This window comes from Canis lupus, chromosome 37 (genome assembly GCF_003254725.2).
Source record: "Canis lupus dingo isolate Sandy chromosome 37, ASM325472v2, whole genome shotgun sequence".
Lineage (NCBI taxonomy): Eukaryota > Metazoa > Chordata > Mammalia > Carnivora > Canidae > Canis > Canis lupus.
The window spans coordinates 12,453,798-12,479,996 of NC_064279.1; the positions used below are offsets into that span (position 1 = coordinate 12,453,798).

At 36.3% G+C, this 26,199-nt stretch overlaps 1 protein-coding gene across 8 annotated transcripts in view; it reads left to right on the forward strand.

The window, feature by feature from the left end:
- The window catches only part of LOC112656409 (cytochrome P450 20A1), a 70,276-nt gene that overhangs the window by 23,797 nt on the left and 20,280 nt on the right, over nt 1-26,199 (forward strand). For 7 of the 8 annotated variants that reach the window (XM_025441732.3, XM_025441734.3, XM_035710780.2 and 4 more), the window contains 7 exons: nt 1,977-2,144; nt 8,691-8,769; nt 13,970-14,085; nt 15,040-15,094; nt 17,401-17,521; nt 21,296-21,407; nt 22,583-22,647. In XM_025441732.3, coding sequence (XP_025297517.1) covers nt 1,977-2,144; nt 8,691-8,769; nt 13,970-14,085; nt 15,040-15,094; nt 17,401-17,521; nt 21,296-21,407; nt 22,583-22,647 — 716 coding nt within the window. The remainder of the gene's footprint in view (nt 1-1,976; nt 2,145-8,690; nt 8,770-13,969; nt 14,086-15,039; nt 15,095-17,400; nt 17,522-21,295; nt 21,408-22,582; nt 22,648-26,199) is intronic. The other variant, XM_025441733.3, reaches the window with a different exon arrangement.

Here is a 26,199-nt window from a genome sequence, read left to right on the forward strand (position 1 = left end):
CAAGTTCCATATTTTCCTAGAGTTGTTTTGAGATAAAGCAAAAGACCTTTGTTTAGACAAAGGAAATCGGGTCCCTGGGTGGCGCAGCGGTTTGGCGCCTGCCTTTGGCCCGGGGCGTGATCCTGGAGACCCGGGATCGAATCCCACGTCGGGTTCCCGGTGCATGGAGCCTGCTTCTCCCTCTGCCTGTGTCTCTGCCTCTCTGTCTCTCTCTGTGTGACTATCATGAATAAATAAATAAAATCTTTAAAAAAAAAAAAAAGACAAAGGAAATCTTATGGGTTCATTATGTATCTATTAATGTGTTTTATTTTTTCTACCAGAAAGCATTTTTACCCCCAATATTTACCTTTCATATTTGGAATGTCTGTGATTATCTGTAAGTCAAACTTACATTGGCTTTTCTAAGTTTGCCTAGAAATAGCCTCAATTTAATGGTTTGTTTCCAACATCTTTTTTCACCTTTTAGTATGAAGTTATGTGAACTTGAGTAGTTACTATAGAATATAAATTTTTAAGGTATTGGAATTATTTTGTTCATAACATGAAAGTAATTTTTAAATTATGTAGTAATATTCTGTTTTAATCATTATCTTCCTATTTTCTTCACACTTCACCCATCTCAAAGAGTTCTTTTATTTTTTTAAAAAGATTTTATATATTTATTCATGATAGACAGGGAGAGAGAGAGGCAGAGACACAGCCAGAGAGAGAAGCAGGCTCCATGCAGGTAGTCTGATGTGGGACTCGATCCTAGGTCTCCAGGGTCACACCCTGGGCCAAAGCCAGGAGCTAAACCTCTGAGCCACCCAGGGATCCCCTCAAAGAATTCTTTTAAAGTATATTAACTGGGAGCACCTAGGTGGGTCCGTGGTTAAGCATCTGCCTTTGGCTCAGGTCGTGATCTCAGGATCCTAGAATCTAGTTCCGCATCTGGCTTCCTGAAGGGAGCCTGCTTGTCCCTCTGCCTCTCTCTGCCTGTCATGAATGAATGAATGAATAAAAATAAAATAAAATAAATAAATAAATAAATATTTTTAAAAATATATTAACTGGTTCAACTCATTAATCTTGATACTATGGAATCATTAAAGCTTCCCTTCTCTTTCTCAAAAAAAAAATGTATTTCAGATACATCACTTTATGTTGCTATAAAACCCATGTAGTGAGATTCTTTTCATTTTGAACATTTATTCTCTTTCTCACAATACTTAATTTTAATCCTTTACATTGTGACAAAACTTTCATGGATTTGATATGGCAGAGGAACTTAAATTTAAGTATATTACCCCACAAAACCTTTCTTCCATTATGTGACATGGGTGTAGTTATCCCTATCACAGCAGCCACACAAGACAGGATTTGTCATATGCATTTACCTGTTGGGAGACCTGAACCATAGAAGAGTCAAGCAAATTGCTCGCAGTCACCTTGTTTCTGAGTGACAGAGCTAGAAGGAAAAGTTTTTTCTGACTCCAAAGTCTCTTTACTACCCACTGTTTTTATTCCACATGGGATTTAATAAATATTTATTGAATGAAAGAATGGCAAAGAGACTGAGAAGTTTCTGTCACTGAAGCATGTGTAAGGTTTTACATATTTATGTTTATTGAATGTGATGAACCTTTTTTTAAAATTTTAGAGTATTTTTAGAAACTACGATTTTAGTCTCTTAATTTCTATTAGGTTTGAGGTTTTTTTCAACTCTTGAACTTTTCATTTATATTTTCTGTTTGTATTATTATGATGGTGGTTCTGTTTTGTTTTGCAAATCAAAACCCTTTGACAGAATCTGAACCTGAACCACTGAGGGTATAATTGTAGGTAGAGCCATTGTTAGCCTGACAAATCAAGTAAACACCTGAATGTTTACTTTGATTACAGAGTTGAACTGTGAAATTAATCTACTTGCTGAATTTTTCTAAGATTTATCAAGAGAAATTAATAAATCATTGTGGTTTTCTGTTCCCTTTCAGCTTTCAGAAGAATTATTAGATAAATGGCTCTCTTACCCAGAGTCCCAGCATGTACCCCTCTGCCAACACATGCTTGGTTTTGCTATGAAGTCTGTTACACAGATGGTAATGGGTAGTACATTTGAAGATGACCAGGAGGTCATTCACTTCCAGAAGAATCATGGCACAGTAAGTCTTGGGACAAATGTAAAATTATTCTTTCATCAAATTGGATAGTTTAATGATACAGACTTCACCTCTCAAGAAGGTTTAAGGTCCTGTAGTGTAGAATTTCCTTGTTTTGAGCTAAAATGGCAATGCAAGCAAAGATAATTGTCTTTCTAAAAAATGTAAGAATTATTTTTTTAAAAGATTTTATTTATTTATTTGACACAGAGATTGAGAAGGCATAAGCACTGGGCAACAGCAGGCAGAGGCAGAGGGAGAAGCAGGCTCTCCGCTGAGCAGGGAGCCTGATGTGGGCTTGAACCTAGGGTCTCAGGATCATGACCTGAGCTGAAGGCGGACTGCTTAACTGACTGAGCCACCCAGGTGCCCCAAGAATTACCTTTTTTAAGCAATTTTTGAAATTTAAAAAGTAGATGACTATAGAAATTTCCTTTTAATACTTATCAAATATGTTACTAAATTCTAGAATAAAGAGAAAAACTTTAATAGAACTAGACTATGTCCCATATAGAAAGAAATTAAAGCCAGTGGAACATTAGAATGCTAATGAAATGAATGTGACTTAAAGAAAAGCTAATTCAGTCTAAAACTGATTTACTTTTTTTTCTAAATTTGCATATGGAATTTATTTTATTCTATATTTTTAAAGATTTTTTTTTAATTTTTATTTATTTTATGATAGTCACACATAGAGAGAGAGAGAGAGGCAGAGACATAGGCAGAGGGAGAAGCAGGCTCCATGCACCGGGAGCCCGACGTGGGATTCGATCCTGGGTCTCCAGGATCGCGCCCTGGGCCAAAGGCAGGCGCCAAACCACTGCGCCACCCAGGGATCCCTTTATTCTATATTTTTATCAATCTCTGTATTAATTTATTTAATCCTAATATTAATTTAATTGATTCAAATCATACAAATGCAAGTCATTTTGCTGTATTTTGGGTCTCTGAAAGATTATTCCTTATTCAAATCTATAAAAAACATTTTGGTTAAATTATCAGGATAGTGTGTTTAAAATTAAAATCACTACGAATTATGGCTTTACACCCTGTTATTGTTTAATATACTTTTTCCCAATAAAATGTTTTAACTGCATATCTCTGATGATTAACAAATATACATTTCTTGTTAACATATTCAGGAGTGTAAAAATAAAGGTGGAAAAATCACTCTAACTTCCACTTCCTAGAGTAAACTAATCTGTACCCAGGCAAAATAAATTGGTTAAGGAATTCCTAAAATGCCTTCATATTTTAATGAAGAATCGATTTTTGACTCAGTTATTACCTGATTTTTTCATGTTGACAAGATAGCATTTTTTATTTTTTTAGATTTTATTTATTTATTCATGAGAGACACAGAGAGAGAGAGTCAAAGACATAGGCAGAGGGAGAAGCAGACTCCATGTAGGGAGCCTGATGTGGGACTCGATCCTGAGTCTTCAGGATCACGACCTGAGCCAAAGGCAGACGCTTAACCGCTGAGCCACCTAGGCATCCCAAGATAGCATTTTTTAAAAGAGGCATCCACTATTATTTCCAAGATGACCTGTTCTATATATTTTTATGCTGGTATTTTCTTTCTCTTCCTTTTTTCATTCTTTCCTTAGAACTTCAAAATAGAAAGAATTTCAAACTTAGAGAAAAAGTTGCAACTAGTGTAAGGAAGTCCCATATATCTTTTACCTAGATTCATCAGTTCACATTTTACCGTGTTTGCTTTTGTCATTCATTATCTACTTTATCTGTCTTTTCATTGCTCCCACTCTTACCTGAACCATTTGAGAGAAAAGTGGACATTTTGCTTTCTTTCCCTCCAAATACTTCAGTCTGTATTTCCTAAAAACAGAGTATTCTCTTACATAGTGACAACATAGTTTTCAAACTTGGGAAATTAAACATTTATACAATACTGTTATCCATAGCCCATATTCAAATTTATTTTCAGTAGTCAGACCTCTTTAATGTGGAACAGTTCCTCAGTTTCTCTTTGTTTTCTGACCTTGACATTTAACAAATACAGGGCAGTTATTTTGTGCAGTGTCTCAATTTGGATTTGAGTAAATTCAAACTATGTATTTTTTGGAATGTGGTATTCTTTTAACAGTACTAGAAGTTGTCAAAGGAAAGTTTTCAGACCATAAACATGACTTAAATTCTTTCTTCAAATGATCTTTTAATATCCACAGCACCACAGTGTCGCTGTTGTTCTATCATGCCACCAGGAATAATAACCAATTAATACATGCAGGGGCAATGACAACTGCATCATGACTGCTGTTTGGTTGACAACAGTTGAGAGATGCCATCAATTGTAGAATGTATACTGATTTCCAGATGTCAATCTGAAAAATGTACTCCTCACATATAGTTGCATACTGTGTTTCTGAAATGCCCCTCCAAAAACATTGTCCCAATTATTTTCCCAACGCTAGTGTGCTCTTTCCTTGACATTTAGAGTTATTGGTCCTTTAAATATTTGCCTATGTAATAAGTCAAAAGTGTTATTACATGATTATAATTTATATTTTTTATTGTTTATGAGGTTAAACATCATTTAATATTTTTATTGAACACTTGTGCTTCTTTTGTAGGATACTTTCTTATGTCCTTTGCCTATATTCCTACTGATGTGTTTCTTACTAATCAGAAAGAGCTATTTATTTTTTTAAATTTTATCTTTATTTTTTAAAGTAAACTGTGTGCCCACGGTGGGGTTTGAACTCATGACCCCAAGATCAAGAGTTGCATGCTCTACTGACTAAGCCAGCCAGTAGCCCAAGAGCTCTTTATTTATTTATTTATTTATTTATTTATTTATTTATTTATTTATTTTTTTTTATTTATGATAGTCACACACAGAGAGAGAGAGAGGCAGAGACATAGGCAGAGGGAGAAGCAGGCTCCATGCACCGGGAGCCTGACGTGGGATTCGATCCTGCGTCTCCAGGATCGCGCCCTGGGCCAAAGGCAGGCGCTAAACCACTGCGCCACCCAGGGATCCCAAGAGCTCTTTATTTTTATCTCAGTTTTCATTTATAGGGCTTAAAAGCATTTATTTTTAAATGCAATTCTGGATTTACAATAAAACTGATAGAAAAGGGGGTCTTGGGGATCCCTGGGTGGCGCAGCGGTTTAGCGCCTGCCTTTGGCCCAGGGCGCGATCCTGGAGACCCGGGATCGAATCCCACATCGGGCTCTCGGTGCATGGAGCCTGCTTCTCCCTCTGCCTATGTCTCTGCCTCTCTCTCTCTCTCTCTGTGACTATCATAAATAAATAAAAAAAAAAAAAAAAGGGGGTCTTGGTGGCTCAGTTGATTAAGCATCTGACTCTTGATTTCTGCCCAGGTCATGATCTCAGACTTGTGAGATTGAGCCCCACATTGGGCTCTGTGCTGGGTGTGAAGCCTGCTTAGGACTTTTTCTCTCCTTCTCCCTCTCAAAAGAAAAACAAAAATTGAGAGGAAGATAACAGAAGTTTCTTGTGTACGCCTTGCTTCCACACATGCATAGCCTTTACCATTATGGACATCACTTACCAGAATTGTACATTTTTTTCAAAGGATAAACCTATATATTGACATACCATAATTACTCCAAGGGTTCACAGTTGGTATTGTTCATTCAGTGGGTTTGGACAAATGTATAATGACGTATATCTATCATTATAATAACATATAAAGGATTTTCACTGCCCTAAAAATCCTGTCTATTCACCTCCTGCCCCTTCTTTCTGGCAAGCACCAATCATTTTATTGTATTCATAGTTTTGCCTTTTCTAGAAATGTCATATAGTTGGAATCATTCAGTATGTAGACTTCTCAGATTGGCTTCCTTCACTTACATATTTTTCACTTACATTTAAGCTTCATCCATGTCTTTTCATGGCTTGATAGCTCATTTATTTTAGCACTGAATAGTATTGCATTGTCAGGATGTACCACAGTTTATCCATTCATCTGCTAAAGGGTATCTTGATTGCTTACCAGTTTTGGCAGTTATGAACAAAGCTGCAGTGAAAATCTGCATGCAGGTTTTTTGTGTGGATATGTTTCCAACTCCTTTGGGTAAATACCAAGAGGTGTGATTGCTGGTAAAAGTATGTTTAGTTTTGTAAGAAACTGTTTTTGAGGATTCTATTATATATCCTCTGGTTTAGAGATTCTTTCCTAAGCTGTGACCAGTGTACTAATAAGCCTGTGAAAGGCATTCTTCATTACTGCTGCAGTGTTTTTTATCTCTAGCATTTCGTTTTGGTTGTTAGGATTTCCATCTCTCTGCTTACATTGCCTGTCTGTTTTTGCATGTTGTGTACTTTATCCTTTACCTAAGGATCCTTTAGAACCTTTAGCAACATATTAAGCAGAGTTATTTTAAATTCCTGGAGGCACCTGAGTGGCTAAGTCGTTGGGCATCTAACTCTTGGTTTTGGCTCAGGTTGTGGTCTTGGGGTTGTTAGAGCAAGCCCAGAGTTGGGCTCCACACTGGGCGTGAGGCCTGCTTGAGGTTATCTTTCTCCCCCTCCCCCCCCACCTCTCATGCCCTAAATTAATTAATTAATTAATTCCTTATCTGATAATGTCCCTGCCATATCCACATTCTCATGCTTGCTCTGTTTCTTCAATTATGTTTCCTCTGCCTTTGTAATTTTTTTTTTTTTTGATAGCTGTATGTGATATACCATGTAAAAGAAACTGGTGTCAATAGGCCTTTAGTAATGTGGTGGTGAGGTGTTGGGAAAGGGAAAGCGTCCCATAGTCCTATGATTAGGTGTCAGTCTTTTAGTGAGCCTGTGCCTCTGGATTGTGAACTTCATAAGGGCTTCTCAGGGGGGTTTTCCTCCTCATTTAGGTGGGACAGGATGGCTAGTGGGCTGGAGTTTGGTACTTTCCTTCTTCCACACAAAACACTAGCCCTGACTGGAGTGGGATATTTCCCTTGTCCCAGACAGTTAGGCTCCAACAAAACCCCAGCAGGTTAGGCTCTGAGGGCAGGCCTTGTTAGGAAGAATAGAGTGTTCTGGTTTATTTCAAATTGGTTCCTTTTTCAGTCCCCCTGCTAGAAGCCCAAGGGGAATTTCTTCAGTTTTAACTGTGGGAACCTGGTTGAGCTCTTTGAGGTAAATCTCACAATATTTGGGGGGGGGTGGGAATCTGGCCTATGATTGGGTCTCCCTGGAGTTTTAATTCTCAAAGTTGTGTGCACTGAACCTCCAGCAGTTAATTACAGTTCAGGTTTTCCTACCCCAGAACTGGCTCCTGAGGTGGTTTCTGCTCGTGGGTCTCTCTCTGGTAAGAGGTAACTCCCTGTTTTCACGTGTCTCTTTAATCCCGGGCCCTTTCCTATCTTCCTCTTTTCCCAGTTTGTTTAATCCCTGGGTCTTCTCTTGTCTTAGGGTCCAAGAAGACTTGTTGATTTTTCAATCTGTTCAGCTTTTTGTCATTGGGATAAAGTAGCTAAATGAATCATGAATTTTTGCCCTCTGCTCTGTGTCATGCTGTTTCCTGGATCCATCCACCTGGATGGCTTAGGTCATGATCTTGGGGTCCTGAGATCAAGCCCTGTGTCTGGCTCCTTGCTCAGTGGGGAGTCTGTTTCTTCCTCTGCCCCTTCCCCCTGCTCATAAAAAAACAGAAACAAAAACCTCCTTTCTTGCTTTAAGGGTAATCCTAATATAAACATTTACTCTACATTTTCTTAATACTTTTAATAATTTAAATTTTCACATTTAAAAAATCTATAACATATATCTTTGTAAGGTAAGAGTTAAGGACTCTTAACTATTAATAATTATTCAAATATTTAGCATGAATGTTGTATTCTTTCCCTATGTTCTTTCACAAATTTTCAATAAGCTAAGGTTTTTTCAGGAACTAATTATCCAGTTTTGAAATAATTAGAATTGGGATCCCTGGGTGGCGCAGCAGTTTGGCGCCTGCCTTTGGCCCAGGGCGCGATCCTGGAGACCCAGGATCGAATCCCACGTTGGGCTCCCGGTGCATGGAGCCTGCTTCTCCCTCTGCCTATGTCTCTGCCTCTCTCTCTCTCTCTTTCTGTGACTATCATAAATAAAGAAAAAATTTTTTAAAAAAAGAAATAATTAGAATTCTGTTTAATTGTTTACTATCCCTAAACCTTAGACTAAATATTTACCCTTTTTTCTGAATCTCAGTCAATGCTTATTGTATCATAGATGAAGTGAAAACTTGGAATTCCCTATGAATTTGATTTATCCACTGTTAAAATAAAGTTGAAAATTGGCTCCACTGCCATGTCCTTTTAGTCCCCATTCCTACACCTTTTAAAGAAAAGAGACTTTTGACTTTCTAGTTATAATTAGTTTTAAAGTACCCTGACTGAAATTATTAAAATATAGTTGTATTCTATCCTCAGAGACTATGAAGTAAATTATTCAGCCCACTTAAAAGGGAGAGCTTAATTATCAGATATGTTGGTAAGATAGGAGTTCCTCAATTATTGGCTGAGATTGCTTGTTATTACCTAAAAAAAATCTACTTTATTAGATAATAGATGTTTTCCTATTTTCAGGTTTGGTCTGAGATTGGCAAAGGCTTTTTAGATGGATCACTTGATAAAAGTACTACTCGGAAAAAACAATATGAAGATGGTAAGTTTTGCCACTCTTAAATTATAGTAATGACAGAAGGATATGTGCCCCAATTTTAATAAGATTCTCTCTGAATCATGAGATTCCTGTATATTTTCTGTCTTTATGTTTTTCTCCTACATTTCCTATATTAAAGTTTTTTACTAAACAAAAGAGAGGTAAAAGCAGTGAATCAGTAAATGAAACTCTAGTACTCACTCTAGAATGAGGCTGGTATAGCCTATAGGAAAATGTAAGGGTATAGTTTTAGGAAAGCAAACTTGATAATACATATTAAGATACATAAATAATGAATGAAATTATCGAAGAGAAGAAAAATGTTATTTTTTTTTTGTCGTGCTATTTCTGTAAATAGAAAACCAGAAGCGATCTAAATGTCCAACAATATAGATAGGAATTGCTAAAGAAATAATACCAACTTAAATATTGTATAGATATTTGTAAAATATGTAGCAACATAACATTCTTGCTATTATAACAAGAGTAAAAATATTTTCAAAATTGTTGGGCATTAGTTATAACTTTGTAAAATCTAACAAAAAAATAGCAATTTTAGTTTAAGATGACTCCACAAAATTATTCTATTTTGGTTGTATATCTTCTGTCAGTAATTTAATTATTGTAATCCTTTAATACCTTTATTTTGACCTGCTTCAATTCTTTTTTTTAGAAGCAGGGTAAATTGAAATACATGGGCTGTATTGGAACAGTGGATTATTTTTCATATATAATCGTATTGCTTCCCAGTATTCTCATCCTTCATTCTTTCAATAAATGTTTATTGAGGGTTGTAGGCACTGTTTTGTGTGTAGGAGACAAAATTCCCCACCCTCATGGGGCTTACCATTCTAGTGATTCCCTTGATGTCCAACATAAACCCAAAAAAGCCAATTTAACAGACACATTTTCTGCACTCTGGTTTTTGTTGCCTTTGTGATTATCTTGATGGATGCATTAAGACTAATTCCCCTTAATAAAAAATGTATTTCACAAATATTGGTTCAATTAATACAAAATAAAAATTAATAATTTATATTCTTTTATTCTAAATAAAAGTAGCTTTTCTAACATGTTATGTTCCTTAGGTTTTAACACTGGCATAAATCAAATTTGAACTTTTATTGAAAATGATTCTTTGGAAAAAAAAAAAAAGAAAGAAAATGATTCTTTGGTATTTATGTGAGTAGGATTCCATGGCTGAATCAGTGCATCCTTTGTTTAAGTGAGTCATTCTTAACCTGGTCTGTACATTAAAATCCCCTCAAGAACTTAAAAAAACCCTGAATTTCAGGCTTCACTCTAAACCAGTTTATTCAAAGTCTAAGAGAGAGGCCCCCTGTGCATTAGATATATCTGTGATATATCTAGCTTTGCAGAGTATTCTGATATATTGGTAAGGTTGAGAATATATAGCAATAGTTCCCAAACTGCTACACATTGAATGTTTTAAGAAATACAGGGGGCACCTGGCTGGTGCAGTTAGAAGAACATGGGCTTTTTTTTTTTTTTTTTTCTTTTAATTTTTTATTTATTTATGATAGTCACAGAGAGAGAGAGAGGCAGAGACACAGGCAGAGGGAGAAGCAGGCTCCATGCACTGGGAGCCTGATGTGGGACTCGATCCTGGGTCTCCGGGATCGCGCCCTGGGCCAAAGGCAGGCGCCAAACCGCTGCGCCACCCAGGGATCCCTGGGCTTTTTGATCTCAGGGTCATGAGTTCCAGTCCCACACTGGGTGTAGAGATTACAAAATAAATAAATAATTAATTAAAAAATAATAAATATTGACACCAAGCTTCCATTCCTAAACATTTGGATTTAATTGGTATGAGGTGTGACTTGTACTTTACAATTTTTTTTTTTTTTTTTTTTTTTTTACGAGAAAGCAAAAGTAGTGGGTGGTGGGATAGAAGGAGAGAGAGAAAATCTTAAGCAGACTCCGTGCCTACTGTGGAGCCCAACACAGGGCTGGATCTCTCTACCCGAATTATGACCCAAGCCAAAATCAAGAGTCAGACACTTAACTGACTGAGCCATGCAGATGCCCCTACTTTATGATTTTTTAAAAAAAGCTTCCTAGGTGATTCCAATCTGTAGCAAAGTTAGGAACCACTGCATCACAGTGTTAATTTTTCATTTATTTATTTATTTATTTATTTATTTATTTATTTATTTATTTATTTATTTTAGATTTTTATTTATTTATTCATGAGAGACACACAGAGAAAGAGAGAAAGAGAGAGGCAGAGACACAGGCAGAAGGAGATGGAGGCTCCATGCAGGGAGCCCGATGTGGGACTCGATCCTGGATTCCCAGGATCAAGCCCTGGGCTGACGGCAGCACTGAACCACTGAGCAACCTGGGCTGCCCTAATTTTTCATTTTAATCACTAATGTGTTACATTTCTGCAATTCTATAACTATTTACTGAATATCTATAATATTATGGTATATTTTTGGTGCTGGAGAGATGTCCATGAACAAAACAAAACAAAACAAAAATGCCTATCTTTGTGGTACCACATTCTAGTGGGAAGTGGCAGACAGTAATCTAAATAAGTAAACCAAATAGTGTGTTAAAAGATGAAAAGGGCCATGGAAAAAATTAAATCAAGAAGGAGGATAAGGTGTGCTAGGAATGGGGAGGTTGCAATTTTAAATAGATTAGGAAGGGCCTCGGGCAGCCCCGGTGGCGCAGCGGTTTAGCGTCGCCTGCAGCCCGGGGTGTGATCCTGGAGACCGGGGATTGAGTCCCACATCGGGCTTCCTGCAGGGAGCCTGCTTCTCCCTCTGCCTGTGTCTCTGCCTCTCTCTTCGCTCTCTCTGAATGAATAAATAAATAAATCTTAAAAAAAAAAAAGATTAGGAAGGGCCTCAGTAAGATTAGGTGACTTGAGCTAACACTTGGAAGACATAAGGAAACCATTGAGGGCAGATCATGTGGCTCTCCACATGTCCAAAGGAAAAAGATTCTATGTAGAGGAAAAGTAACTGCAAAGTCCTTGAGGTGGGATTCTGGTATATTTGGTATACAAAGAACTTTTTGGCTGGAGTAAAGTCAGTCACAAGAGTAGAAGTAGAGAAATGAGGCCAGAAAGACTGGGGGGATAGCTCTTTGTGCGACTAGGTTGTTACTATGAGATAGGAAGCCACTGGAAAGTCTTGGCAGTTATAATCTGAGTTATGTTTTTTTTTAAGATTTTATTTAGAAAAAATAATAAAAATTTTAAGTAACCTCTACATCCAATGTGGGGCTCTAATTTACAACCCTGAGATCAAGAGTTGCATGCTCTTGGGACACCTGGGGGGCTCAGTGGTTGAACACTTGTCTTTGGCTCAGGTTGTGATCCCGGAGTCCCAGGATCAAGTCCTGCATCAGGCTCCTTGCATGGAGCCTGCTTCTCCCTCTGCCTCTGTTTCTGCCTCTCTCTCTTGCTCTGTCATGAATAAATAAATAAAATCTTAAAAAAAAATTAAAAGTTGCATGCTCTACCAAGTCAGCCAGGTGCCCCAATCTGAGTTATGTTTTTATTTTATTTTATTTTTTATTTTATTTTTATTTTACTTTATTTATGATAGAGAGAGAGAGAGAGAGAGAGAGAGAGGCAGAGACATAGGCAGAGGGAGAAGCAGGCTCCATGCACCGGGAGCCTGACGTGGGATTCGATCCCGGGTCTCCAGGATCGCGCCCTGGGCCAAAGGCAGGCGCCAAACTGCTGCGCCACCCAGGGATCCCTGAGTTATGTTTTTAAAGGGTCATTCTGGCTGCTGTGATACATTATGAGCACCTAGAACAGAAGCAGAGAGACTAATCAAGGGCTGTTGCAATGAACCATGCAAGAGAAATAATGTGACTCGGACTAGGTGGTGGACAGCAGAAAATACAGAATAAAAAAAAAAGTAAGGAAGAGTAATTCTGTATTTTGAAGTTAGAATACCAACACTAGCTGACAGGTTAGTTGTATGATGTAAGGGAGAAGGAGACACCAAGGTTTTAGGCCTGAATATTTGGAAAATGAGGTTGTTAGGGAGATGGGGCAGACTTGGGAAGATCTGGTTTGGGAGGGGAAAGATCAAGAGTTCATTTGTGCATATGTTATGTTTAATAGGCTTCAGACATCTAAGTGGAGATGCTAAATTAGTTGTTAGCTATATGAATCTGGAGTTCAGAGGAAAGAGATCCTGACTGGAAATATTAATTTAGGAGTATTCAGTCCATAGATTGTATTTAAAGCCTTGAGACTAGTGACCATCAAGGTAATGAATGTAAATAGAAAAAGAAGAGAGGTCCAAAAACTGAGTCCTGACCTTGGACATTCTATGATTAAGAAGTTTGAGAAATGAGAAAGAATCATCAAAAGGCCACTGAAAATGAGCAGGCAGCAAAGTAGGGGAAGGTATGGGGTCCAGGAGAGCATGGAATTCCAAGATCCAAATGAAAATCTTAACACTTAGAGAGTATTTGATCAACATCATCAAATCCCTTGACAGGTCAAGTAAGATGGAGACTGAGGAATGACCCCTGGATAATTTTGGCTGTTGGATAGAAGTTATTTATCCTATATCTTTTTGGTTTCAGAAATTTACAATTCTGATTATTTCACATCTGTTTCTGTCCCTTTTTAAAGATTTAATTTATTTATTCATGAGAGACAGAGAGAGAGAGAGAGAGAGGCAGAGACACAGGCAGAGGGACAAGCCAGCTCCATGCAGGGACCCCAATGTGAGACTCAATCCCGGGACCCCAGGATCACGCCCCGGGCCGAAGACAGGCGCTAAACCGCTGAGCCACCCAGGGATCCTCCCCCCCTAAATTCCTGATGTGGGAAAAGAGTGGAGTTAAGAGGGCAGAATTTAGAAGGAAAGTAGACAGTATCAGAGGAGAGGTTTATGTGTGTGAAGGCTTTCCAGGTGCTGGCGTTAGTTCTAGTTCTTGACCTGGGTAGTGATACTATGGTGATAGCATATAATTTATAATTATCCCTTAAATTGTACATATAGTTTATGCAGATTTTTGTATGTAAAATTTAGCAAAAAGAAAAGTTGATGAATCTAAATATAAATCAGCTTCTTAAAAATTGTTGGGTATAACTCTTTTTTAAGTTTTATTCTGCACACAGCAACATTGTACAGAAATATTTTTAAAAGTTCAGTCTTTATAAGTGCTTATTCTAAAATCTTTTTTGTATTTCTTCTCTAAGCTCTTATGCAACTGGAATCTATTTTAAAGAAAATCATAAAAGAACGAAAAGGAAAGAACTTCAGCCAACATATTTTCATTGATTCCTTAGTACAAGGGAACCTTAATGACCAACAGGTGATGTGATTGTTAAATGTTTATCAAGTAAACAATGATCATACATGTATAATGTGCTTTGAATTCACTTTAATCCAGATGCCCTCCTAATATTCAATGGCTTCTCTTTTATTGTACATCATCCATAAATAGTACAAGTATTTGGTCTCTTGTTCTTTAGCTCTTTGAAGCAACTGTGTATTATTTACTTTTGGGTAGGCAAATATTGAATCAAATTCCCCAATCATAAAAGAGGAGGACTTACATGACTAGGTTTGGCAGCTTGGCTTGCTCCCAGAGCGCCTGTGTTACCCCTGGCGTGCCACTTGTTTGTGTTATTGTCAGGCCAAGGATGAGAGTGGAGCCATCATTTCCACACCTGTTCATGGTGGGAATCTTTTGCCCACTCTCCACATACAAGTCTTCATAGAATGGTTTTCTGGATGTGTGAAGGTGCAGAAACTGAGTGAGACCCCAAGGACAGCAGCAGCCTCTCCTCCACTGTTCGTGAGGCTGCGTTGCTGCACCAGACCAAGCCTGAAAGATGGCACTGAGCCAGTTTGTTTGCAAAACACAGAGCAGGAGCCGGTGATAACACCAATAAATGTTTATTGCATCAAAAAGCCAGTGCAGTTTTTAGGTTGTGTTTTACCTTTTTTTTTTTAAATTTTTTTTTATTTATTTATGATAGTCACACAGAGAGAGAGAGAGAGAGGCAGAGACACAGGCAGAGGGAGAAGCAGGCTCCATGCACTGGGAGCCCGATGCGGGATTCGATCCCTGGTCTCCAGGATCGCGCCCTGGGTCAAGGCAGGCGCCTTTTTTTTTTTTTTTTTTTAACTGAAAACATTGTAAAGAAATACTATGCTTTTTTCCTTTTTCTTGACCCTAATTCTATACTATAGGTTATTTTAGTAGGGTCTAATACAGGCCACTTTACATTTTACACTTTCTAAACTTAGTTTCCTCTCCTAGATCCTTGAAGACAGTATGATATTTTCTCTGGCCAGTTGCATAATAACCGCAAAATGTAAGTATGAATTGATTTCTTTTTGAGATAGATTATAAAATATACACAGGTAAAATAAAGGAAACATTGTTTGCAAGACCTCTTTATAATTTTCTTTCTTTTAGACTTTTTTATTCTTGTTTGAAAGGCTTGATTCACACAGCTACCTTTTTTTTTTCACCCCAGGTGCTCTATGCCACCTCTGAACATTGCCATAAATTTCTTGACACAGTTTATGGATTGTGAATTCTAGTTAGTGCCTTTAAATGAACTGCTATTGACACCTTTCCAACCAGAGCAGCGAGCTTTTCAATTTCCTGCTGCAGCTTTTCACTTTGACTCCAATCCAGTTTGCTATTATTAAGGTCTACCAACAGAGGATATAGGCCACAGAAATCATGATTTAAAAGAACTCCTCTCTTGGTGGAATTGAAGGAGACTTTTATTTAAAATTCTAAAATGTGTGATATATTTCTAAGTTTCCTTACTGCTTTTTAGTTTAGCAGAGTACCATTCATTCACATGGTATTTATAGAAATTTGCATATGTTTATAGAAATATACTAATAAAAAATGCTAAAGGAAGTATTAAAACATCAGTTTGAAATAAAAAAAATTATGTTCATTTGAAGGATTTCATTTACAATTCTCTCTTTAAAAACAATGATTAAAAATGTAAACTTTCAGGATTCCTGGGTGGCTCAGCGGTTGAGCATCGGCCTTTGTCTTGGAGGTGACCCCAGAATCCCGGGATCAAGTCCCATATCAGGCTTCATGATGCTGACATGGAGCCTGCTTCTCCCTCTGCCTGTCTCTGCCTCTCTCTCTCTCTCTGTGTCTTTCAAGAATAAATAAATAAAATCTTTTTTTTTTAAAAATGTAAACTTCCCTTATGTTTTTCTTCTTTGTAAAATTTTTGACATCTAGAGACGCTTGGATGGCTCAGCAGCTGAGCACCTGCCTTTGGCTCAGGGCATAATCCTGAATTCCCGGGTTCAAGTCCCACATCGAGCTTCTTGCATGGAGCTTACTTCTCCCTCTGCCTGTGTCTCTGCCTCTCTCTCTCTGTCTTTCATGAATAAATAAATAAAATCTTAAAAAAATTTTTTTTTGACATCTAGAGATGTCCAGGTATTAGAGATTAAATGGGATTTAGGTGGGGCACCTGGATGGCTCAGTCGGTTAAGTGTCTGCCTTCGGCTCAAGTCATGATCCCAGGGTCCTGGGATCGAGCTCCACATCTAGCCCCACATTGGGCTCCCTGCTCAACACGGAGTTTGCATCTCCTCTTTCTGCTCCTCCCTTCCACTTGCACTCGCTCTATCAAATAATTAAAATATATATATTTTTAAATGGAATTTATGGCATGCCTGGGTGGCTCAGCAGTTGAGCGTTGGCCTTTGACCCAGGGTGTGATCCCAGGATCTGGGATCGAATCCCACATCAGACTTCTTGCAGGAATCCTGCTTCTCCCTCAGCCTGTATCTCTGCCTCTCTCTTTTTGTCTCTTATGAATAAATAAAATCTTTAAAAAAATAAGAAAAGGATCTCTGAATGTGGGGTTGTGCCATCAACCGATTCCCAAGTGATTTTGAGGACCATTATCCTAAGCAATAACCAGTGCCCATTCTTTTTTTTTTTTTTTAATTTTTATTTATTTATGATAGTCACAGAGAGAGAGAGAGTCAGAGACACAGGCAGAGGGAGAAGCAGGCCCCATGCACCGGGAGCCTGACGTGGGATTCGATCCCGGGTCTCCAGGATCGCGCCCTGGGCCAAAGGCAGGCGCCAAACCGCTGCGCCACCCAGGGATCCCACCAGTGCCCATTCTTGATCCAGTGTATTTACCATTACAAATAAAAATTTAGAATATTGATGTATATATAGGTAAATATCCTGCTACTTTAATTTGTATGAATCATTTCATTAGGTCTCCTGAAAGAACTGATAAATCAATATTTTTATTACACAAGGTTGGGTGAACCAGACAATCCATTACAGTTACCAACATTTAACACTCCTCCAGATAATGGAGTTTATTTATTATCATTACGGTTTAACTGAAGGTAAAATGCATTTTTGGCTTCAGTTACTTGCCAGTTTTAAGAAAGAAATTGCAGATCTCTTTAGGAGTATTATATAAATATTCATGTTCTGTTCAAAGAAGTACAAATCTTGTGAACAATCTTGTTTTATTTTTTGGTAGCATTTATGTATCTTCCATATCCGAAAAGAAAATACAAGAAAAAAATAGTATATTTTATCTTATTCTACACCCAAACTATGAATTTGTTATTTTCATTGTTATTAATATACATTTTTACTTAGTGTGCACCTGGGCAATCTGTTTTTTAACCACCTCTGAAGAGGTTCAGAAAAAACTTTATGAAGAGATAGACCATGTTTTTGGAAAGGATCCTATTACTCCAGAGAAAATTGAGCAGCTCAGGTAAGAATACAATAAAAAGAAGAGGAGATCATTAATAGGTAAACTTGATGTAGTTTAACTATCTTATTGAAAGCTAATGATAAGGGATCCCTGGGTGGCTCAGCAGTTGGGTGTCTGCTTTCAGCCCAGGGCATGATCCCAGAGACCTGGGATCAAGTCCCACATTGGGCTCCCTGCATGGAGCCTGTTTCTCCGTCTGCCTATGTCTCTGCCCCTCTCTCTCTCTCTCTGTGTCATGAATAAATAAAGTCTTAAAAAAATAAAGCTAATGATAACATCTAGGAAAGGTTATATATTTTTATAGGACTTAAAATATTTACATACATATTTTATTAGATAATTTAATTTGCTTTTTAAAATCATAAGGTAGTTTTGGGAAACCTTTACATTAGACTATATAAAATAGTATCAGTGATGTTTAAGTAAGTGGACACTCCTATTTTGTTGATGGAAATGCTAAATGGTACAGACCTGTTGGAAAAGTGTGGCAGTTAAACATACACTTACCATACAACCCAAAAATTCTCCAAGAGAAATTTACCCAAGAGAAATGAAAAAATATGTGCATACAGAGACATTTATGCAAATGTTTGTAGCAATATTATTCATGATAGCAAAAAACTGGAAGCAGTTCAGATATTTATCAACTGGTGAATACAAAAACAAATTGTGTTATATCTGTACCTTGGAATCTTCCCAAGTGGTAAAAAGTAATAGAATATCAATATGTACAACAAAGTGGATAACTGTCATTATGTTAAGTAAAAGAGGTGAAACATAAAGACTGTATACAATGTGATTTCATTAAGGTGAAACTACTGTGATAGGAAGCAGATTGGTGGTTGTTTGGGGCCAGTAATGTGGAGGGGATCAACTGGCAGGGAGAATGAGAAAAGTTTTTAGGGTGAAGAAACTGTTCTATATCTTGATGATGGTTGTGGTAGCAGAATTGTACACAGTTACTAACATTTACCACATTGTATAGGTAAAACAGATTTTTATATGTAGATAATACTTTAATTAAAAAGATTTTTTAAGGGACACCAGGGTGGCTCAGTGGTCGAGCATCTGCTTTTGGCTCAGGGCATGATCCAGGTATCCTGGATCGAGTCCCATATCGGGCTCCCTGAGTGGAGCCTGCTTCTCCCTCTGCCTATGTCTCTGCTTCTCTCTCTGTGTGTCTCTCATGAATAAATAAATAAAATTTTTTTAAAAAAGATATTTTAAAAATAGCAACTATGACTGTTAGAAGTTTGAGCCTGGACAGTAGGCAATCAACTCTATCTTGGAGCCTCTTTTAATCATAGAAAAGAAGATAGGGAGACTTCTGTTAACAAATTCTTCAAAATGTTATAAGTTTTCTTTATTACCTTAAATATAACAATTTTTCATTTTAAAGTAATACTTGTCACTTGAAGTTTTTATAATGCAGAAGAGTATGAAGTGGAAAGTGAAGGTTTTCTGTAAATGTATCCTTAAGAGATGACAATTGTTAACTATTTCTACTATTTTTCTAGATTTTTCTCCATATATATGCATATATATTTAAAATAAAAAATTTCAGAAAGTTTTAAAATATAAAAATAGAATTCTTCTGTCAATTCCTTCTTTTTTCTAAATATTTTTTGGGCAGTATTCTTAAATGTATAACTCTACCACACCCAGTTAGCAGTTAAGTTCTGTTGATTATACTTTCCAAACATCTTTTAGCTGGAAGTTTAATTTTAGTTCTTTTCATTGTCCCCACTCTATTCAGACCACTGTCAACTTGCCTGGGATGTTTCAACAGCCTTGGATCTTGCTCCCTCTAATCCAGTCTCCAAATTGCTACTGGAGCCTGTGACTCCATGCAGTAAACACTTTAGGTGCTTAAACATACAGATAACTTAGGACCAATTCCAAACCAACAGTCTCTGGGCATCAGAAGTTTTCAAAAGCTTCTCAGATGATTTCAATATGTTCTATTTCTAATTTTAATGTTGAGAATCACTGTTCTAGTAATCTTTTTATACCTGTGGAGTCAACATCTGGGCAGATGACTCACCGGTTGAAAATCTTTCAGCGATGTCTGGTTGCCCTTAAGATAAAATTTAAACTCACCAACATGGTTTATGAGACATTTCAAGAGCTAGTCCTTATATTCCTTTCCCACCTTATCTCTTATTTGTGTCTGTTCATACCTTAAATTTAGCTATACTGAAGTTGTTTTGTTTCTTCAAAGCTGCAGTACTCTTTCTTATCTCCTGGCTTTTGCAGACTACTTCTTTGTCTAGATTCTCTCTTCCTTTCTCTTCTTCTAGCTAACTCCAGTTTTTCCTGCAGGTCCTAGCCTCAGGTGCTTAATTCTCTACAAAGTCCTTTCTTCAGTTAGATGCTTCTGCCATGTGTTCTCCAAAACCTTGAATTTGCTTTATCATCACAGTTACTGTGCTTTTTAAACTGTTAATCCTTGAACAATCCTTGTTCATCCTACCTCTCTCTCTTTCCATGCCAACTAGACCTTGAGTGCCTTTGTATCTGTCCTATTCACTCTTGTAGCTCAGTATCTAACTCAGTGCTTCTAATGTAGCAGGTACCCAATAAATACTTGTTCAAAGAAGGAAAGAAGGATGTTTCCTTTTTTGTTTTGTTGTTTTTAAGTATTATAAACAATCAAAATTCCAACGCTTGCATTTTTATTTAAATTTCCAGTTGTTTCTGTTAATAAAGTCCTAAAGATGAGATTGATATTTAAGGATATATACAATAATCTAGTATTTATGATTGGGGACTATAGAGTAAGGCAGACCTGGGTTTGAATCCTGTTGACATCACTTCCCTGCTATGTGATCTTAGACAATTGCCTTATTTCTTAAAAATCTATAAAATTAAAACAGAAATAGCATCCATGAGGTTCTTATAAGGATTAAATGAGATACTGCATAGAAAGTATTTAAAAGAATTGGCTTGTGTTAAGATTTCAATGCATTTTAGCTTTTATTATTGTGATGTATGCCTAATATTTTTAGACATATTGCCAAGTTACCCTTCAGAAAGAGTGTACCAATTTATACTTTGAACAACTGGATAATGTATTTTCCCCCATTTTTATTAGTATTGTCTATTGTCATTATTTTTCATTTTTGCTATTCTGACAAGTAAAAAATTTTGCTTTAATTGGCAATCTTTCCATTGTTAAGGAGGTTAAGTATCATTTCACATGTTTCTCGACCATTTGTATTTTGTTGTATGTGAATTGTTTTTTTTTTATTCCCTGTACATATTTGTGTTGGGGTGTTTGATGATTTTAATTATGGATTTTTAAAGAGCTTTTAGACATTACAAATATACATACTTATTTTTCCCAGTTGTTTTTCAGTTGTACTTGTGATTGCAAATATGTAAAAAAAAAATTTCCATAGTTGGATTACTTGTATTTTTCTTATGGTTTCTGTCATTGTGTCAGTATTTTTATAATTTTTGAGGAGGAAAGTTCTTTATTAAAATTTCTAAAATCTTTTATTAAAAATAAAGGACTTTTCTACTCAATAATAAAAATACTGTTTTGAGTTTTATTCTAGTACTCTTAAAGTTTTTTTTATTTGTTAAAATTTATACCTATCTGTACTTTATATACCTCTAATATATAACTTATTTTCAAGCAAATTAGAATTATATAACTATTTCAAATTTGGAAGATTATTAAAGTTGTTGAATGACATTTAAAAATGTACATACATTTCAAACTGCCTTTCCTAGAGTTAAGAACTGTAAAAAAAAAATTCTTTTAAACAGATATTGTCGGCACGTACTTTGTGAAACTGTTCGGACTGCCAAACTGACCCCAGTTTCTGCCCGGCTTCAAGATATTGAAGGAAAGATTGACAAATTTATTATTCCTAGAGAGGTAGGAAACATTTGGCATACTTAACTTATTCAGTTATTTTTTTCAGTTCTTTCAGTGTGTATTGAATTGTCTAAAATGTCCAATAAATGACCTGTTATTAAATTGAAGACATAGTTATTTTAAATGACAATGATATATGTCGTTTTAGGGTATAAACAATATAAAAGAAAGGCTCCCTTCTTCACATGTACTACTGTTAATACTTTGCTGTGTATTTTTGTAGATCTTTTTCTATGTATGTATATTACTCTGTATGTGTATATACACATATATGTATGTATTTTAAAAATTGAATTTATATGTGAAAGGTCGCTTTTCATATATTCATTAATTTGCTTGCATTAGGTGTATTGTGGTTAATTAGTACAACTGGTAGTTGATATAGATCCAACTTACTATTTTTAATGGATATATATTATTCCATTGGAAGAGTGTGTTTATAGTAAATGCAGTCTCCATTGGTGGAAATTTAGATTACATCAACTTTTTGTTATTACAAATCATATACTTGTATAGGTATTGAGTAGAGCCTTAGAAATAGAGTTTTAGGGTCAAAGTGCTTATATATGTTAAATTTAAATTGCCCCCTAAGAGGCAATATATATTTTTAGCAACAATGTGTGTGAGTGCTATTTCTCTTCATATCCTCACCTACTCTGGATTTATGAATTTTTTTACATATTTCTTATATGAAATATTGTCCCATTATTTTAATTTGCTTTTCCTTGATCATTGGAGAGATTGAGCAGCTTTTCATACATATTTAACAGTTTGTATTTCTTCTTTTGTGAATTATGTGCTTGTAAGTCATTTTTCTTTCTAGTAAACTTATATATCTTTTTGTATATTGTACATACACTCAATTATATGGAAAATATATTTTTCCTACTATTTATCTTTTACTAGTGATTTTGGTATGTTTTGTTTTTACTGGATGCAGGTTTTAAATGATCATGGTTAGGTCTGTTATTCCTTTATGATTGCCAGATTTTGTCATGCCTAGGGAGGCCTTCTCTACTGTAAAAATCATCAAAATAATGACCTTTTCTTTAATTACTTTCTATTTTTATTTTGTATTGATTATCTATATTAAAAGAGCATTTAGGATGAGTTGTTTCTCTGGCAGTCATTTTGTCTCTGTTAAGCCTTGACTAACTAGAGTAATTTTTTTGCAGACCCTTGTTCTTTATGCACTTGGTGTGATACTGCAGGATCCCAGGACTTGGCCATCACCACACAAGTATGAAATAGCTCTTTATCTTTGTAATTATTGATTTTTATGTGTTTTGCATTCCTTTTGTAAGTTTTGAGGAGAAAATTTAAGTGTGATAATGATATAATATAAAAGCCACTCCCTTCTCTTTGGTATCTTCTTTTTTCTTTTAAGATTTTATTTATTTATTCATGAGAGACACAGAGAGAGAGGCAGAGACATAGAGGAAGAAGCAGGCTTCCTGCAAGGAGCCCAGTGTGTGACTCTATCCCAGACCCCGGGATCACGGCCTGAGCTGAAGGCAGATGCTCAACCTCTGAGCCATCCAGGCATCCCTCTTTGGTATCTTCTGTTCACTACTTTCTTTCATGAATCTGCTATCTGCTACTCATTGTCTTTCCTATTATCACTTCTATCCTAAGATCCTTTTAATCTCTACAACTATACTTTAATTTCAGTGGAATTTTGGAATTCTTTTGTTGGTAAGTTAGTGTTCTTATGCAGTTTCTTTGTTTTCCTGCTGTTGGTCTCAATTATTAATCTCTTTAGTCAAATTCAGAAAGTAGATGTTTCTATACATGTTATATATGAGAATGGCAGGAGAAAGAAAAGGTGAAGAACAAAGCTGCTACTGTTGGCTTTCTAGATAGGCATCAAGTAAAATCCTGTCGGTTAAGTGTCTGCCTTAGCTTCCTGGGTCCTGGGATGTATCAAGGAGCCTGCTTCTCCCTCTTCCTCTCCCTCTCCCCCCTGCCTATGCCTTGTCTCTCTGTGAAATAAATAAATAAAATCTTAAAAAAAAAAGGGGGGGGGTGGTTAAGGGCAGCCCGGGTGGCTCAGCAGTTTAGTGCCTGCCTTTGGCCCAGGTTGTGATCCTGGAGACCCGAGATCAAGTCCTACATCGGGCTCCCTGCATGGAGCCTGCTTCTCCCTCAGCCTGTGTCTCTGCCTCTCTCTCTCTCTCATGAGTAAATAAATAAAATCTTTAAAAAAAGGGTTAAGATTTACTGCCCTGGTAGAAGGTTATATATTAAGTTGATTGGGGTTAAGACAGGTGTTGTGGGTGCCTGGTTGGCTCAGTCTTTGGAGTATGCAACTCTTGATTTTGGAGTTGTAGGTTTGAGCCCCACATTGGGTGTTGAGATTACTTAAAAATAAAAAAATAAAATATAACTGTGTTAAGTGTAGTGAGACAGGGTTGGTGGCATGATTAAAATACTTGTGCCTAGTTTTGGAGTGTATTAATGGGTTTATTAAGTGTTCTTATTTTAGTTTTTAATATTATAATTATATTAAAAGAAATCTAATAAATGAAATAACAATCTTAAAATTTGCTGTAAGTAAAAAGTAAATTTTATATTCCAAATGATATAACAAAATTGAAGATATACATTGGTGGAAAAATTTATGCTTATAATTTTAAAAAACTAGTATTTCCAATTTTAAAATTGTTTTAAAAATTACCATGTGGAAAATGCCAAGTTTTTGCTAAATTTGAAGTGTAATATGAAAAATATAAGAACTTTGCTGGAACTTTTGACACTATTCCTGTCCCTCAAAAAAGAGAATCTAGGTCGCAAATTGAAAATATTAAAAAAAATATATATGTTAAAATGTGGAAATTATTTCTAGGAATCAAATATAATCAGATTTAGGAAATGTTAGTAATAATTTTAATACTAATGAAAACCTTTCTGAAGCTGGGCACCTCCCCTTGTGAGACAGTTCACACTAACAAAAATGTACATAGACTGAGACTCTGTAGAGACAATTACTTACTGTTTAAAAATAACTGTCACACAGAGACAAGGATGAAGAGATTAACTTTTTTCACTAAACTTAATGCTCTTGAGGCAAATGTAGTATGTTTCATCCCATTTTATAGCTGCATAGTATTCTTTTATATGGAGATACCATAGTTTTTCAGTCTTTCATCCACTGGAGAACATTTGGGTTGTTTTGGTAATGCAGCTGCTATGAATATTCATGTAAGGGTTTTTGTATGAACATAAGATTTCATTTCTTTGGGATAAATGCCCAACAATGCAATTGCTGGGTCATATAGTTTAGTGCACATTTAGTTTTGCAAGAAACCGCCAGGCTGTTTTTCAGAGTTTTTCACCAGCAGTGCTTGAGAGATTCATCTTCTCTACAGCCTCAGTAGCACTGACTGCTATCACTGATTTGTTTTGTTCTTTTGTTTCTTTGTTTGTTTGAGCTATTCTAATAGATAGGTGGTAGTATTTCATTAGTTTTAATAAGTTTTCTTTTTGAGTAACTGACATTAACATATTCTCCCTATAGAAAAATATCTGGATATGATTTATTTAATAAAAAGAAATGATAGAGGGGTATCTGGTTGGTTCAGTCAGTTTAGTGTCCAACTCTTGATTTTGGTTCAGGTTGTGAGATCAAGCCCTTCATTGGGCTCTGCACTCTGCTTGAGATTCTCTCCTTTTACCTATCCCCCTGGTCTTGCTGTCTTTCTTTCTCTTAAATAAATAAATCTTAAAAAGAAATGATAGAAATACATTATTACTATTACCATATTGGCAGTGTTTCAGAGCAAGAAAACCTGGGTCAAGTTCTGTGATTTAAATAGATAATAATGTAAATATTACTCTATAGTAAATTATGAAACATTATCACATTTAAAAACCAGACTAACATATAAAATTCTCAACTGAAAAGAATGAAGGCAAGTATCAGAAACCTCAGTATGGACTGAGACCAAAAGGTGATATAGCAGGCTCCTGAATTTCCTTCCTTTCATGGGCACACTCAGTGTTGCTCTGCATGGAACAGTTACCTTTTAGAGAAATCCAGAAGCTAGCTGAGTGTCTTATCACATTGGGCAAATGAGAAAATACACATACTGAAATGTGTAGAAGGGAAGCCTGGGTGGCTTAGCAGTTGAGCGTCTGCCTTTGGCTCAGGAGGTGATCCTGGAGTCCAGGGATCAAGTTCCGCATTGGGCTTCCTGCATGCAGCCTGCTTCTCCCTCTGCCTATGTCTCTGCTTCTCTCTCTGTGTCTCTCTCATGAATAGATGAAAGAAAGAAAGAAAGAGAGAAAGAGAGAAAAGAAAAGAAAAGAAAAAAAAAAGAAAAGAAAGAAAGAAAGAAAGAAAAGAAAAAGAAAAAGAAAGAAATGTATAGGAAAGGGTGAGACACACTCTTACCATAAACCCACTCCCAGCACAGTGCCATTTAATTGAGAGGAAGCCCCCAACTGCCAGCTTCTCCCTGAGAATCAAAAGGTTTGGACTGTACAGTTACTGCCCCAAATTGAAGACTCCCACCCAAAATATGGGTTTCTAAAATACTTAACTCTAAAAACTAACAGGGCTTGTGTTCACAAGTCCCACAGGCTTATAGAGAACAAAGAAGCAGTTCTTTATTTATTTTTTTTTATAAATCTTTTTTTAAAGATAGATTTATTTATTTATTTATTTATTTATTTATTTATTTATTTATTTATTTATGATCGACAGAGAGAGAGAGAGAGAAAGAGGCAGAGATACAGGAGGAGGGAGAAGCAGGCTCCATGCCAGGAGCCCAACGCGGGACCTGATCCCGGG